The sequence below is a fragment of the Nicotiana tabacum genome, chromosome 10 (genome assembly GCF_000715075.1).
Source record: "Nicotiana tabacum cultivar K326 chromosome 10, ASM71507v2, whole genome shotgun sequence".
NCBI classification, from domain to species: domain Eukaryota; kingdom Viridiplantae; phylum Streptophyta; class Magnoliopsida; order Solanales; family Solanaceae; genus Nicotiana; species Nicotiana tabacum.
Genome location: NC_134089.1, coordinates 18,780,247 through 18,794,485, shown reverse-complemented (window position 1 = coordinate 18,794,485; position 14,239 = coordinate 18,780,247). Strand labels below are relative to the sequence as shown.

Below are 14,239 nucleotides of genomic sequence, written 5' to 3'. Positions count from 1 at the left end.
ACTAATTAAGATGATGAACCCTGTAGAGGCAATTTTCATTACAGGCTTGAGATGAGAGACCTCTATTTAGGCATGGATTCATATACATTGACAATTTAAAGAATTTATACACTATTATACTTTTTAGGTTATCAAGTTTGGAGTTATGTAAAAACTTACTTATTATTATAAGTTACCTTATCTTTAATCGTGTAAAAATTTGTGAATTGTCAGTTCATAAAAGTTAAACTCGTCATTGATTTGCTACACCATGCTACCAATAAAGGAGCAAAACGACAAAAGTTTAGACTGTTATCAGTCTCTTTATGACTACACACTTCAGCAACACACCATATATTTATGACCATTTCTTATTGTATAAACAAAGCCTAACACAGAAGTTAATGTCTTTTTTTTCATAACGTCCCATTGACTAATGACACAAAACGTCAATAAAGTTGTTAAAGCTCATCAATTAGATACAGTCTTTATTATGCAAGTGTAACGCCATAGATTTTCTGTTTCCCTTCTTTGTTTTATTCTCAACCTCAAACTTAATCTTGTTTTCTTTAATTACTACTTTACTAGTGTTAGATATCCAAAACCTTTTAACATCCAACCGGCCAGCCGGCTGCAAGTTTCCATCTGCATAAGGTAATCAAGAACATATAATATATACAATTTTTTAAATTAAAAAACAGTAACTTTATATTTCCTAATTTGTTCTTTTATCTTGAAACTTGGGCACTTTATGTATTCTCATGTTTTGTTCTGTGAATTTGAAGCCATGAGTTTTAGTAGAGTTGATGATCCTGAACTATTCCTCAAGTTTCATAAACAGTACTTTCCATATATCAGATTCTGATATCATAACTTTAGAAGTTTTAACCTTGTTTTCTCTACCTGAAAGGAAGACAACAGGGCATTTATAATGGAAACACCAAAGTCGAATCATCAACGAAGAGGAAGTATACCTCCTTTTTCGATGTCTCAAACGCTGTGGTCAAATGAAAAGTCATGCAGAGATTCGCGATCAAATGATGAAAAGGGGGTAAATGTGAAAGTTTTATTGCGTTGCAGGTATGAACTAAAACTTGCCATTGCTTATTCTACATGTTCTTACAACTACATGCTTCAATCTCAATCAAGTCGGGGTCATTTATATGAATCTTCATTGTCCATATGTCGCTTCATTTAAAGTGCATTTTGTATTGTGAGGATTCATTATGAGTAACTAGCTTTATGCTAATTGTCGATTTACCACAACCCTCTTGCTTTATCTAGGCTTGAGACCGTCAATATGAGTAAGCTCACACATGTGGAATTCCACATGTTCTTATTTCTTAATACTAAAAAAATTGTATTCAGGTTAGGTATGGATAATCAAGAATCCTATGTTCTTTTACCAGACAAATTTGAACTAAATATTTTGTCTCACATGATCATTCATTGCTGAGAGGTTAGAAGCTAAGTTGCTCGGATATAGGTGCAGGTGTCCGATACGGGTGCAGATCTAGAGGTCGGATCTTTCAAGAAGTAAATTCTAAGATACGGGGATAGGATCAGAGTACGGATATGAATGCGGGGATCCAGCTAAAAATTATTCAAAAACATAAAATTATAAAAATATCTCTAAATTATGAGAAATTTTGTGGACTACTTACGTATAACTTGTAAAGTGTGGATTTCTTTTTAATTCTCAAGTTGTAGAAAAGTAAAGGATTGATTTCCTAAATAAGGTAGGGTATTTTCTTCAAATTTACCTTAATTTTAGTTCTAATTTCGGGAATTAAAATTGTATCTCGTATCAAATTTTTCTGTCTGTTGTGGTCAAAGTACTCAAAATTTTTTGACCAAATCCAGTACAGATTCAATACCCATACCATACTAGTGTCGTGTTGACACGGGTGCGGCACCTAAACTGATGTGTCGGAGCAACTTAGGTTATAAGCATATAACAGCAAAAGCAAGACATATAGGTGGGTCGACTCATCAAGTACCATTGAGCCTTACTAGCAAGTGATGTATTTGTGTTTCAGGCCTCCAAATGAGGATGAAATGAAGGTGAAAGGTCCCTCGGTGATCTCGTGCAACGAGCTGAAAAAAGAAGTTACTGCAACTTTGAACACAGCTACTAAGCAACTAAACAAAACCTCTGTCTTTGATAAGGTTTTCTTCTTATAATGTCTATGCTTAAATCTATTTTCTACCTTATACATCACTATGAAAATGTGTGTAGTTATGTATATTTGAACCCCTTTGATGCCACAATATTTGTTAGGTTTGTGGTCCATCATCTCAGCAAAAGGACTTCTATGATCATTCTGTCGCTCCTCTAGTTAATGAAGCTGTCGAGGGATATACTTGTACTATTTTTGCTTATGGCCAAACCGGAACAGGAAAAACTTACACAATGGAAGGGGAAGCAATTAAAGAGAAGGTTTTCTCTGATTCTCTCTTCTTTTATTTTGTTTTCCCCTTCAAATGTAACTGGTAAAGTTGTTTCCATGTGACCAGGAGGTCACGGGTTTGAGCCGTGGAAATAGCCTCTTGCAGAAATGCAGGGTAAGACTGCATACAAGAAACCCTTGTGGTCCGGCCCTTCTCCAGACCCCGCGCATAGCGGGAGCTTTGTACACCGGGCTAACTCCCTCGAATGTAACTGTCATTTTGTTGGCTTATCGTTTTTTATATCCTTTTCAATGTTAATGCTTGTAGAATGGGGAGTTTCACAAGAATGCTGGAGTAATCCCAAGAGCAGTCCAACAAATTTTTGACATTTTGGAGTGCCAAAAGGCAGAGTACACTATGAAAGTTGCATATATAGAGATTTACAATGAGGAAATAACAGATCTTCTTTCGCTGGATGAGGAATCAAAATCGATAGAAGAGAAGCCGAGAAAGCCATTAGCCCTTATGGAAGATGGAAAAGGTGCAGTTTTCATAAGAGGCCTAGAAGAGGTGGCAGTGTCAACGGCAGATGAAATATACAAAATTTTGGAGAAAGGCTCTGCTAATAAGCATACAGCTGAGACGCTTCTTAATAAACAAAGCAATAGGTCTCATTCAATATTTTCCATCACCTTACAAGTTAAGGAATGCACGCCTGAGGGACTAGAACTGATAAAGTGTGGAAAACTAAATCTTGTTGACCTAGCAGGATCTGAGAACATTTTACGCTCGGGAGCGAAAGAGGTACAACACTAATGGAGCTTCTCCCGTCAATAATCTCCTCAGAATTATTAAAAATAGTTATTTTACTTATTTCACTTATGAGTTTAACTTCTATAGGCTAAAAAGGGGATCCTAGTGCACGAAGCATCCCGCGTTCACGTAGGGTCCAGGGAAGGGCCGCACATGTAGGCAGCCTACCCTAATGCAAACATCATTGGCTGATTCCACAGCTGGAACCAGTGACCTAAAAGTCTCCGAGACAACCTTAACTTCTATAGACTGACAGTGTAAAAGAAATACACTACCAGGTCACCTGTAACTACAAGTAACTGCCCATTACAAGTGGAACAAGTTACATAAATAATAAAGCAGACAACCAACTATAATAAGTTAAATTACACTGGAAGTGTAAAAATTCTTAATACAACGTATTTAAGTAAAATTATTCGTTTTATTACAGTGATAATTGAGGGTTGTAATGGAATTTACTTCTCTAAAATCCAGGGAAGAGCAAGAGAGGCTGGTGAGATAAATAAGAGCTTGCTTACTTTGGGCAGAGTCATCAATGCTTTGGTTGATCATTCTGGACATGTTCCATACAGGTATAAAACTAGTTTAATCATTATATAAACATTCCAATAGATGTTTTAATACAGAAGCAACTGTTGAAAAATGAGTGTTTGGATATCAGAGATAGCAAATTGACAAGGTTACTGAGGGATTCATTAGGAGGAAAAACAAAGACATGCATAATTGCCACAGTTTCACCATCCATTCAGTGCTTGGAAGAGACTCTCAGTACTCTTGAATATGCTAATCGTGCCAAGCAAATTAAAAACAGGCCAGAGGTTGTTCATTTTATTCTTTAAAAATTTGCTTTCGAACAATTTTATCCACCACAAATTTCATCCTCAAGTACTATTTCCAGGTCAATCGGAAGGTGACCAAATCTGCACTAATCACAGATCTGTATGTGGAGATGGACCGCCTAAAGCAAGGTTATAATGAGATCTATACTTTGAGAATTAATTAATTTATATGGTGTTATAACAGTAGACATTCTTCTTTGCTCTGTAGAATTACACGCAACGAGGGAGAAGAATGGAATCTACATACCACAAGACCGCTACTTGAGTGAAGAGGCAGCTCACAAGGTGCTTTTCCCATCAATATTTCTGGAGTGCAACTCTTGATCTGTAAAATAGGAACAAAGTTAATTGCTAAAATGCTTTTCTTTTTCCCCTTTTAGGCAATAGTTGAGAGACTGAAGTTCACAGAACTTGATTTAGAGTCCAAAAACAAGGTAAGTATCACCTGGTCTGTCGTGTAGGCAGCTTATGCAAGTCCTAATTTATTCCAAGATCATTGAGAAGTCACAGTTTCTGAGCAGAAACTGAGAGAGCTTCAGGATCTTTATGATTATCAGCGACAACTGACAGCAAATTTAACCGAAGAACTTGAGAGAACTCAGGTGGAATGTTACTTGAACAAGTTACTTCCCAAGTCTCTTTTTTTAAATTAAGATAGCTAGAAAGTTGAAGATAACTAAACTTTCCAGCCTCTGTTTTATGGCAGAGAGAACTCAAGGAAGCTGAACAAGCTTTCAATGATCTAGAAGCTCAAAATAGTCGAGCGAAAGAGACGGTTCAAGAGAAGGATCATCTGGTATTTGATCTCATTAAATCTGGTGAGTTAAACTCTGAAGTGTGTCCCAAGCATCTCATTGAAATACAAAGATGAATCAAAGTATTCGTGAATCCTGCACCATGTAGGACTACTGATATGTCCATTAATAGCAAATTGGCATCTTAAAGTTCATTCTTGAAAGTACTGAAATCTGCAAATGTTACCTCTCGTCATTTAGAAAAGGCAATGACTGATAAAGCACTTGAGCTTCAAGCTGAAGTAGAGAATGCAGAATCAGAGATATCCACCTTGTTCGCCAAAATTGGTTCGTCTTACTATTTCTTATGTTCTTTATCTGGCTAGCATCAGTTTCTTCTTCTAACTTATGTTTCTTATAAAATAGAGAAAAGCAACAATAGGGAGGAGAGAAACAAAATTCTCGTGCAAAATTTCCGCAACAGATTAACTCAGCAGCTTGAAAGTTTAAAGAGAAACACTGCAGTTTCTGTAACCAAACAAGAGCAGCAATTGAATGTAATATTAGAAGATACCCAATCCTTCTTAGCTACTAAAAGGAGGGTACAGTAAAAAATCTTTGACATATGGTACTTTCATTATATGCAACCTGCAAACAGTACCAATCTTTCTTGAATTTAACGGCAGGCTACAGATGAGTTAAAGACTCAGCTCCAGAAGCTGAAAGACAAGTATAGCTCTGATATTCAGAATTTAGCTGTTTCGGCCCAAGAACTTAATGAAAATTCTCAGCTAGCTTTTAGCGAAGTCAATTCAGAAGTATCAAAGCATTCTTCTTCCTTTATGGATGTAAGTAAAGATCCTTCCTTCAGTCGGTGTTACTTAATTTACACCCTTTCATCACTCAATTTTTCCTGATTCCTAGTGCAGCTTTTTGCAAAGATTTCTGCCGATGTTAATTCTATACTCAACGGCCTGCAAGGTAACATAAGGGAACTTGAGGTGAAGATAAATGCTTTTGTGCAAAAGGAACAACAGGTATATAAGCATGCTACTAGATATTTTTATTTTTTTTATATAGTTGCTTTTGTGCTAACTTTGTTTATCTTTTCTCCATCTGTCAGAATCAAACAAGAAGATATCAAGGAATTCAATTAACCTCTGAAGTTCTCCTCAACTTTTTCAAGACTTTAAATTCATACATCTCAAAATTGAGACTAATGGATGAAAAATCGCAAACAATTAATCATCAGCAACTCTGCACCCTTGAAGAGAAGTTTGAGGTATTTTTTTGCTGTTTACCTTAGAAATGAAGAGATCGATCCTCGTCTCTTTTCACCCTTTGAATTAATTCTTTTAGGAGTTGGCTGCAAGTGAAGAACGACAACTGATAGAAAAAGTTGCAGAGCTTATGTCAGCTTCTAATACTAGGAAGAAAAAGCTGGTATGTGCTTCTTCATAACATCCTTCTACATCACAGCTTGAGAATGCTGTTCCATAAAGATTTATAATGTGAATGGAACTTAATACTAGTATCAAAGCCTTTTCATGGATTTTCTTATTCCTAAAAGCATTGAATTTCAGGTAGAATATTATCAAACACTTCCATTTTTCCTTTTCTTTAGGTTCAAACAGCAGTAAATGGCCTTAGAGAGTGCTCTAGTATCAAAACCAGAAATCTAAATGCTGAGTTCTCAAACATACAAGGTTGCACTAATTCTGCCTATGAAGAATGGACAAGCTATGTTGAAAGCACACAAGCCCAACATATCGAGGATTCAACTAGATTGGAATTTTGGAAAAGTAGCCTAGCAGGGCACATCGAATGCTGGTTGAGTTTGTTTATGATGATATACATTTATAAGAATTATATTTTGCTTTTGGATTGTATACCTTGAGAAAGCTATTAAATTTTTCATCTTAAATTTCAGCTTGGCAAAATCAAAGGGGGTCGAAGATGGATGGAGAAATGCCCAAGAATCCCTTCTTAGACGACAAACAAGAAATGTCAACTCAATTGATTGCATTATGAAGTAAGTTATCATTTTATGAATCAATTACTATCTTATCGAAGAACCTTATTTCGTTTTACCATTTTTACCTTCATATCTTCAGGAGTGCAATGGAATCAAATGGAAAGACCAGCACTCAGTTTTCCTCCACAGTGACTTCTATACTAGAAGAAACAGCTATTTCCAAGAGGAACCTTCTTTCAGCCATGGAAAGTATGTTGCCTGTGAATTTTTTCTTCCTATGATGCTGCAAGAGAACATTCTCTAGTTTTATTACCACAGAATCATGCAGTTGAAACTGATGCAGGTTTGCTGAAACTTGATCATAATGAATGTGAGAAGATTTATTCAGTTATATATCCTTGTGTTGAGGATATGAAACAAATGAAAGACAGTCATTCCTCCAAAGTATCCGAGATTGCAGAAAATGCAGGAAAAGCATTGACAGATGAGTACAAGGTAAAAGCTCAGAAAACCATCCAAGTGTAAATGATTTTTGCCATTAACAGTTTAATACTCAGTCAACTTACACATTATCACTAGTAGAATATATAATTTCAGATAGTTAAAAATTTCTCTTCGTCATTTAGAGAAAAATTTCCGTTAAAAAGTTCTAGCGCCACTCTTGTATTGAGGGCTGCTGGAATAGGCAAGAATACCATTTCGATGGAAAATATCATTTGGGAATTTCCATCGAGATACCTGAACATGACATTGGTCATCTATTAAAAAGATTTTAGGTTTCTTAAATCTTAAGTATTATTTTACCATTCTTCACATCCTATCTTCAACCAAGGCCTTTCTGCTTCCTATGAAATTTTATAGACATGAGTGTTATACTAACAATATATTCTTTTGTTCTCAATAATCAGGTTGATGAACCATCATGCTCAACTCTGAGGAGGAAAAGAGTTAGCGTTCCAAGCAGGGAATCTATCAAAAATCTCAGAACTCCTTTACTCGAGGAGTCACTCAAGTCGTTTCAAGGCAATGGAATAGCAAAGCGAGCTAACAGAATGTAAATCCAACTAGAGGGGCATGAGGATGTTGAGTTGAACTAATAATGTTCTTTTGAAGTAGGATAACCAATTTAGAGATTGATCAATTGATGTTTATATCTGTTGATGTGTAGTGTTTTAGTAAAAGATAAAAAAGCATGTCATCTTGTGAATTTGGAGCCTCAGAAGATCAATGTTTCTTTATTTTGAAGTGTTATAGTCATATTAGAATACTTTGATTAGAAACTTCACATAATATGCACCACAAAATTACAATATGTAAGTATCCATTCCATTATAGTTGAAATACTTTGGCACCCAAGGGTGTGGCCTAGTGGTCAATGAAGTGGGTTAGAACCATGAGGTCCCAAGTTCAACTCCCAACAGAGACAAGCCTTGGTGGATAGAGTTACCTGATACTTGTTTGCTAGTGGGAGGCAGCAGGTGTCCCGTGTAATTAGTTGAGGTGCGCGTAAGTTAGTCCGGACACAACGGTTATCAAAAAAAAAAAAATAGTTGAAATACTTTGAGGTAAACAAGGGTCCTGGAAATCTAGAACTGATGTATTACATCTATAATAACATCCTTACACAGGTTGATGAGCCGTTTCCACCAGAAACAAAGAACATGTTGGGCAAAAACTCACAAGTCATATATGTGCACATGCATTAACCCAGATAGCCACCTGAGGTCGTTTCAGTCTAAGGCCAAAGCTTCGAAGCAGTTTGAGCAACTAGTTATAATATCCTTCTGTTTGCAATGAATTTTCTGAAGTTAGTCCGCAGTGCCCTCGTCCTACTCTTTATGGACCATGTGATGTCATATTGGAAATCTGTTTCTTATGGATGACCACGAAAATAGGCCCAAGACGCAATTTCTTCTAAAATTTACGCATTAACCACTTTCTTAGAGCAAATAGTCCAAAGCTTCACTTACAATTTAGTGAACCTCCAAACCACAACAACTAACTACGAGTCTAGCCAAAGAGAAGACATCAGCTTTGATTCCTACACCTCCAGGCAACATAGGTGCTGCATCTCTTAACAAACAGTAATGAGTTGTTCATTTGTGCTTGAGAATACGATGAGTATGGCCTTCCCTTGATGCCTTTCTGGTATACCTATATAGAGGAGCAATCACAGATTTCCAACCATAGGGGGCTGCATATGAGACAGCCCTATCGGGTATCAAGTAATGGTTCTGAGAGTTCGTACAGCTCGTGATTCGTTTAATCTGTTGCTTAAGGTGGTACACTGCATCAATTCCTTAGGTGGTCTAGGAAGACTACAAATATTGGAAGTGTCTCTTGGCCTTTTTTTCAGTCAGTAAGCATAGATTCAACAAATTTCACAAGAGTTTTGCCTGAAAGGATGCCTCAGGAGATGCTTCTTCCTCAACATGGTGACCATTTAGTGAGAAAGGAGTGGACCTACCCATGACTAGCTTTTGCTGTGACCTTCATACAGTGCAAGGCCCTGCTCTTACTAGTGATGTTCTTGATGTGAACACTCTCACAGAACTCTACTGATCAAATCTTGAAGTGACTCCTTGGTTTTCTAAAATACCAAAGTCTCGAGGGAGCGGTAAATAGCTTCCTTAAACAAGGATTCATTCACTCCTTAAAAGCATTAAAGCCATCTTACATTTCCAGAGATCTAAGTTCTAAAGTTTGATTGCAATTCCACTTTTCTCCCTGTTGCTATCTTCATCTCTTTCTCTATTCCAAATTGGCAGCCATCTTCCTTGGTGTCTTCAGTTAATCTGCAATCTGATAATTGAACTACAACTCTATATGAAATAATGGCAACTTGTTCTTTGGAAAACAGCAGACTGCTTTGACCATTTCACAAGAATATTTGCTGCTTCCCTGTTTCTCTAGTCAAGCTTGTCGCAAATTTTTCGTAACTTCACTTTCCAGACCTCCTACTATTTTGAAAACCAACTCAAACACCTGCATAAGTAAAATGTGGTTTTGTAAGGGTGCAACTCCACAATGTGGACATTGCAAGAAGTGTATATCCATTACTCATCTCATCCAAATGTTTTACTCCTAAAACTTAAATATGAAGGGGCAAATAGTCATCATCCAGCATCTGTAGCCACAGTTCATCTAGCATGGAGTATATTCTGTCCCTTTTTGGGTGCATACAGTCCTCAGCCAAGAAGACATGGATCCGGTCCTTGACTTCAATCCAGCTTTGACCTGGAACCTTTTTGACACCTTTTTGTCTCATCAGACCCCTCAGTGATGCAACATCCTTCCAACTTCCAGTAGAAGCAAAAATGTTACAGAGTAACACATGCGCAGCAGAATTCGAGGGATCAATCTCCAAAATTTTCTCTGCGGCTCGTTTGCCCACATCAAGATTGTTACGTGTTTTGCAAGCAGCTAACAAAGTTTTCCACATCACAATATCAGGATCAAGTTCCATTTGATTGATAAAAGCTTCTGCTTCTTCTATGCAGCCAGCACGGGCAAGCATGTCAACCACACAGCAACAATGCTCTCTAGTCGGTACAATACCAAACTCCGTTTCCATGGCTCTGAACAACTGCCACCCTTCTTTGACTCGTCCAACATGACTACAAGCAGTCAAAACACCGACGAAGGTAACTTGGTTTGGCTTGACAGCTAAATATCTCATCTTCTGGAAGAGATCTAGAGCTTCTTCTCCGTATCCAAACTGAGCATACCCCACTATTAAACTGCTCCATGAGACCGCATCAGGGTTCTTCATACTATCGAAGAGCTTCCTAGAGCTTGTCATATTTCCACATTTCACATACATGTCAATTAAAGCATTCATGACGCATATATCTTCACTTAGCCCATTTTTCATGGCATAGCAACAAACCTGGTCTCCTACTTCCAAAGAGGCTACTTTTCCAGAAGCCCCAAGCATATTAACTAATGTAATATGATCAGGCTTATTAGAAGAAAGAAGCATCATTTTAAATAATGAGAAGACTTCTCCAGACTCACTCTGTTGTAGAAAAGCGGTAAGAATGGCGTTCCACGAGACTAAATCTGCCTTGTTTTGTATCTCATTGAATATTTTATATGCATCCGGAAGATCTGAACAGTTGGCATACGTTGAAAGTAATGTATTAGAGACGGAAATCTCTAAATCAAAGCCACTCTTGATAACATAGCAGTGCACTTGCTTTCCTAGAAACAGAGCAGATGGACTTACAAAGGCACAAAGTAAAGAACGAACTGTGACATCATCTGGGGTCAACCTCAAAGTTCTCATTTGAGAAAAGAGAGATATAGCTTCCTCGGGATCACCTCCGTATGCAAATCCCGCAATCAGAGCATTCCAGGATACAAGATCCGGGTTTCCTATTTGGTAGAATGCAGTTCTTGCAGAACGCAACCATCCACATCTGGCATACATGTCAGTAACAGCACAACCAACAAAAGCATCAAAACTGAGCCCAAATTTTATGCTTAAACCATGTATTTGTCTTCCATATTCTGCTTGTGCAAGACTTCTACAGGCACTAAAGACGCTTCCAAAAATGAATTCATTCAGTTTGTAGATTCCCCGACCAAGCATCTCCCTGAAGCAAGACAGAGCTTCTAATTCATAGCCAAGCTGTGAATATCCAGCAACCATTGAGCTCCATGAAATCAAATCCTTCGATTTAATACGCAAGAACACTGCCAATGCCTCATTAATTCGACTAAACTTTGTATACATCGCAATCAATGCATTCTGAGCAATAAGGTGGGAACCAGGTTCTGATTTAATGACATGCCCGTGCAACAGCTTCCCTAACTCCACCTGATTCATATACGAGCACGCTTTGATTACGCTCCCAAACGTAAACTGGTCCGGTATAAGACCACACTGTCGCATTCGAAAGTAAAGATCTACAGCTTCCTTCTCCTGACCGTTTTGCGAGTACCCAGCAATTATCGAAGTCCAAGAGACCAAATTTCGTTCAAGCATTTCATCGAACATCTTTCTAGCATCGCTCAATGACCCACATTTACCATACATATTCAATAAATGATTTTGAAAAATCATGTCTGGTTGATAATTGGATGATAATATATGATTATGAACTTTTCTTGCATACTGCAGGGATCTAAGAGACGAGCACGCGGATACTAGCTGAGCATACGTGCTTGGATACAAACTGAAAGATGTGTTCCTTTGTAACAACTCGAATGTCTCTAGAGCTCGTTTAAACAACTTTTGCTTACATAAGAAGATTATATGATCATTACTTGACTGTTCATTGTTGAAAGAAGTATGTATGCTGTGATTGACATAGCTCCGGATTGATCCTAACCTTTTCATCATTGTGAAATAATTTGAAGAAGCAATTGGACAATGATCAATCAGTCATTCAACTACACCTCAATCCCGACCTAGTTGCAATCCTCTGTATCCACTCCGCTTCATTCGCCACTTGATTCGAATATTTTCATTCTGCAAAAGCAAATAGAAAATGAAATATATGAACCTCACAAGACAATTTGCTTGTTTTAGAGTGAAAAGCACTTCTAACAAGAGCCAAAAAAAAAATTCTGCTATAAAATGTATCTTTCACGTAATGAAGAACAACTTCTGACCGCCGGAGAAGAGATTCGACGGAGAACCAGATACAGTTACTCCGACGTCGTTTAAATTGGCGGGCCAAATGTCGGGTTACTTGATCGGACGAAAATACCCCTGCGCTAGACTTATAATAAGTCCAACCTTCGTAAACGTGCTCAGCTATCTCCATAAACGCCCTACGCTCAGCTTTCTCCATGCCCTACGCTCCGCTTTCTCCTCCTATTTCACCATAAAATCGCAGAAGATTATCCGCAAAACAGTAAGTTCTAACTAATTTTTTAGCGTTTGGCTTAGTTGATTTAGAGCAGCTCATAGCTGTTTTAAAAATTAAGTAATTATGTGTTTGGATAAAAGTGCTGAAATTAATAATAAGCAATTGAAGAACTGGATATATGAAGAGTTTTATTTTTAAAAAGAAGTATTTTAGGGATAAAATAGTAAATATTTTGGTCAAATTTAAAGTGCTTATAAGCTGAAATTTGATAAGTTGGGAGACCAACTTATGGCTTTTGGCTTATAAGCACTTAACTTATAAGCACCTTTAATTTTACCAAACGCGTATATAAGTCAAAAAGTACTTATAATTCAGTTTGACCAGCTTATAAGCTTAGACAAACTCCCTCTTAATCAATTGTGTGCTCTCTTTTAAAAGGCAGAATTGGGACTCGTTCGGGCTTGCCCCATGGCGGAGCACTCGTACAATGCCCCTGGGCTTATGTGTGGGGTTTAGTTTCGCGAGACTTACGCCTCGGCCGTCGGGCTTACGCCTCGCAATGCCTAGTGTACAAGACTCGCCTAATAGAACTTTATGCAATTATACGTAACTAACCTTGTAAATCTTCAAATTTTTTTAATAAATCGTTGACTATTCAAAATTATTTTTTTTAATCATAAATCATTAAGTTGAGAGTATTTTATGTCATAATCAAAATAAAAATTATTACACGTTATCCACTAAGAATGTTGTGATAGTAAATTTTAAATAAATATTTTATTTAAAAAGTATTTATTTATTAACTTTTATTCTTTATTATATAATAGTCCATAATTATTTTATAATTATTTTTTAAAATATTATTTTTTTATATTTACGAGATACAATACTTACTAATTTAATAGCTCAGTATTAGCTAGTAACTATTTAAAAATAATTAATTATCATGTTATTATTATGTGTCACTTTATTAAGTTGCTGAAACTTGAAAATAAATGATGCTAGAGAATCATATTTAAATTGTGAATTATGTTATTATATAAATTCTCTTTTAAATAAAAAGCATATTAAATAAAAGGAGTATTTTTTTAAAAAAATATATCAAATTATAATATCGAAATACTTTCAAGATTCAATATTCCTTAAGAGATACGTATAAGATTTCATATCGAATACATTACTTTTGATGTTTGAGTTATAACGACGTTGCAGCTAATTTGCATATTATGATATATGTCATACTTTTCATATTATTCATAGTTGAATTATAATTCATAAATATTTTAAATAGATTATTTGCTATAATTTATGATTTTAATGTAATTTTATATTTATTTTTTATTTTGTTCTATCTTAAAATCCTTAAAATTTATAAAATTTGAAGATCTGTGGGACTTACGCCCCATGTCTCAAGTTTTACGCCTTGCCTCGTCAGAGGTAAAACGCCTCGCCTCACGCCCCCGCCTTTTAAAACATTGATTGTGTGCATGTAATCACGAACTACGGAAAACTTCCACATATCTCTGTGTTTTTGTGTGTTTGGGTAAATTTCTCCTTGACAATATATATTCGATTTTTTGTGTAATAATATGTATTCAAAATTTATTTTTGGTATTAGTATTTGTTAATTTGATTATAGAACAAACTTAAAATTTTATTATGTAATATTAAGTTCAAAGTGTCAAGAAC

The 14,239-nt window shown here is 36.3% G+C and overlaps 2 protein-coding genes and 1 long non-coding RNA gene across 6 annotated transcripts; 1 reads left to right on the top strand and 2 right to left on the bottom strand.

Moving 5' to 3' along the window:
• The first annotated feature begins 364 nt into the window (after positions 1 to 364).
• LOC107803347 (kinesin-like protein KIN-5D) lies at positions 365 to 7,969 on the top strand. 4 transcript variants are annotated; one of them, XM_075222651.1, is made up of 23 exons: positions 365 to 633; positions 890 to 1,059; positions 2,019 to 2,148; positions 2,261 to 2,419; positions 2,698 to 3,174; positions 3,658 to 3,755; positions 3,845 to 4,001; positions 4,082 to 4,151; positions 4,231 to 4,307; positions 4,403 to 4,456; positions 4,544 to 4,624; positions 4,729 to 4,840; positions 5,018 to 5,104; positions 5,183 to 5,313; positions 5,443 to 5,604; positions 5,686 to 5,793; positions 5,880 to 6,038; positions 6,116 to 6,199; positions 6,381 to 6,586; positions 6,687 to 6,788; positions 6,871 to 6,980; positions 7,075 to 7,226; positions 7,640 to 7,969. In XM_075222651.1, exons 2-23 carry the CDS (start codon positions 911 to 913, stop codon positions 7,787 to 7,789), a joined length of 3,015 nt encoding a protein of 1,004 aa, XP_075078752.1. In that variant the 5' UTR covers positions 365 to 633; positions 890 to 910; the 3' UTR covers positions 7,790 to 7,969. The 4 variants fall into 4 exon arrangements, with proteins under 4 accessions (XP_075078752.1, XP_075078751.1, XP_016482530.1 ...); XM_075222650.1 differs by having other exon boundaries at positions 367 to 633; positions 894 to 1,059; positions 5,183 to 5,358; XM_016627044.2 differs by having other exon boundaries at positions 368 to 633; positions 5,183 to 5,358.
• Positions 3,529 to 5,139, bottom strand: LOC107803349 (uncharacterized). Its single transcript, XR_001652003.2, has 4 exons — positions 5,004 to 5,139; positions 4,468 to 4,912; positions 4,270 to 4,347; positions 3,529 to 3,736 (listed from the first exon to the last, which is right to left on the bottom strand). It is a non-coding gene; the product is annotated as an uncharacterized LOC107803349 (long non-coding RNA).
• A 328-nt stretch (positions 7,970 to 8,297) lies between the features above and the next one.
• LOC107803348 (pentatricopeptide repeat-containing protein At3g53360, mitochondrial-like) lies at positions 8,298 to 12,643 on the bottom strand. Its single transcript, XM_016627045.2, has 2 exons — positions 12,351 to 12,643; positions 8,298 to 12,207 (listed from the first exon to the last, which is right to left on the bottom strand). The coding sequence occupies exon 2, from the start codon at positions 12,076 to 12,078 to the stop codon at positions 9,823 to 9,825; it is 2,256 nt and encodes a 751-aa protein (XP_016482531.1). The 5' UTR covers positions 12,079 to 12,207; positions 12,351 to 12,643; the 3' UTR covers positions 8,298 to 9,822.
• Between the last annotated feature and the right edge of the window lie 1,596 nt (positions 12,644 to 14,239).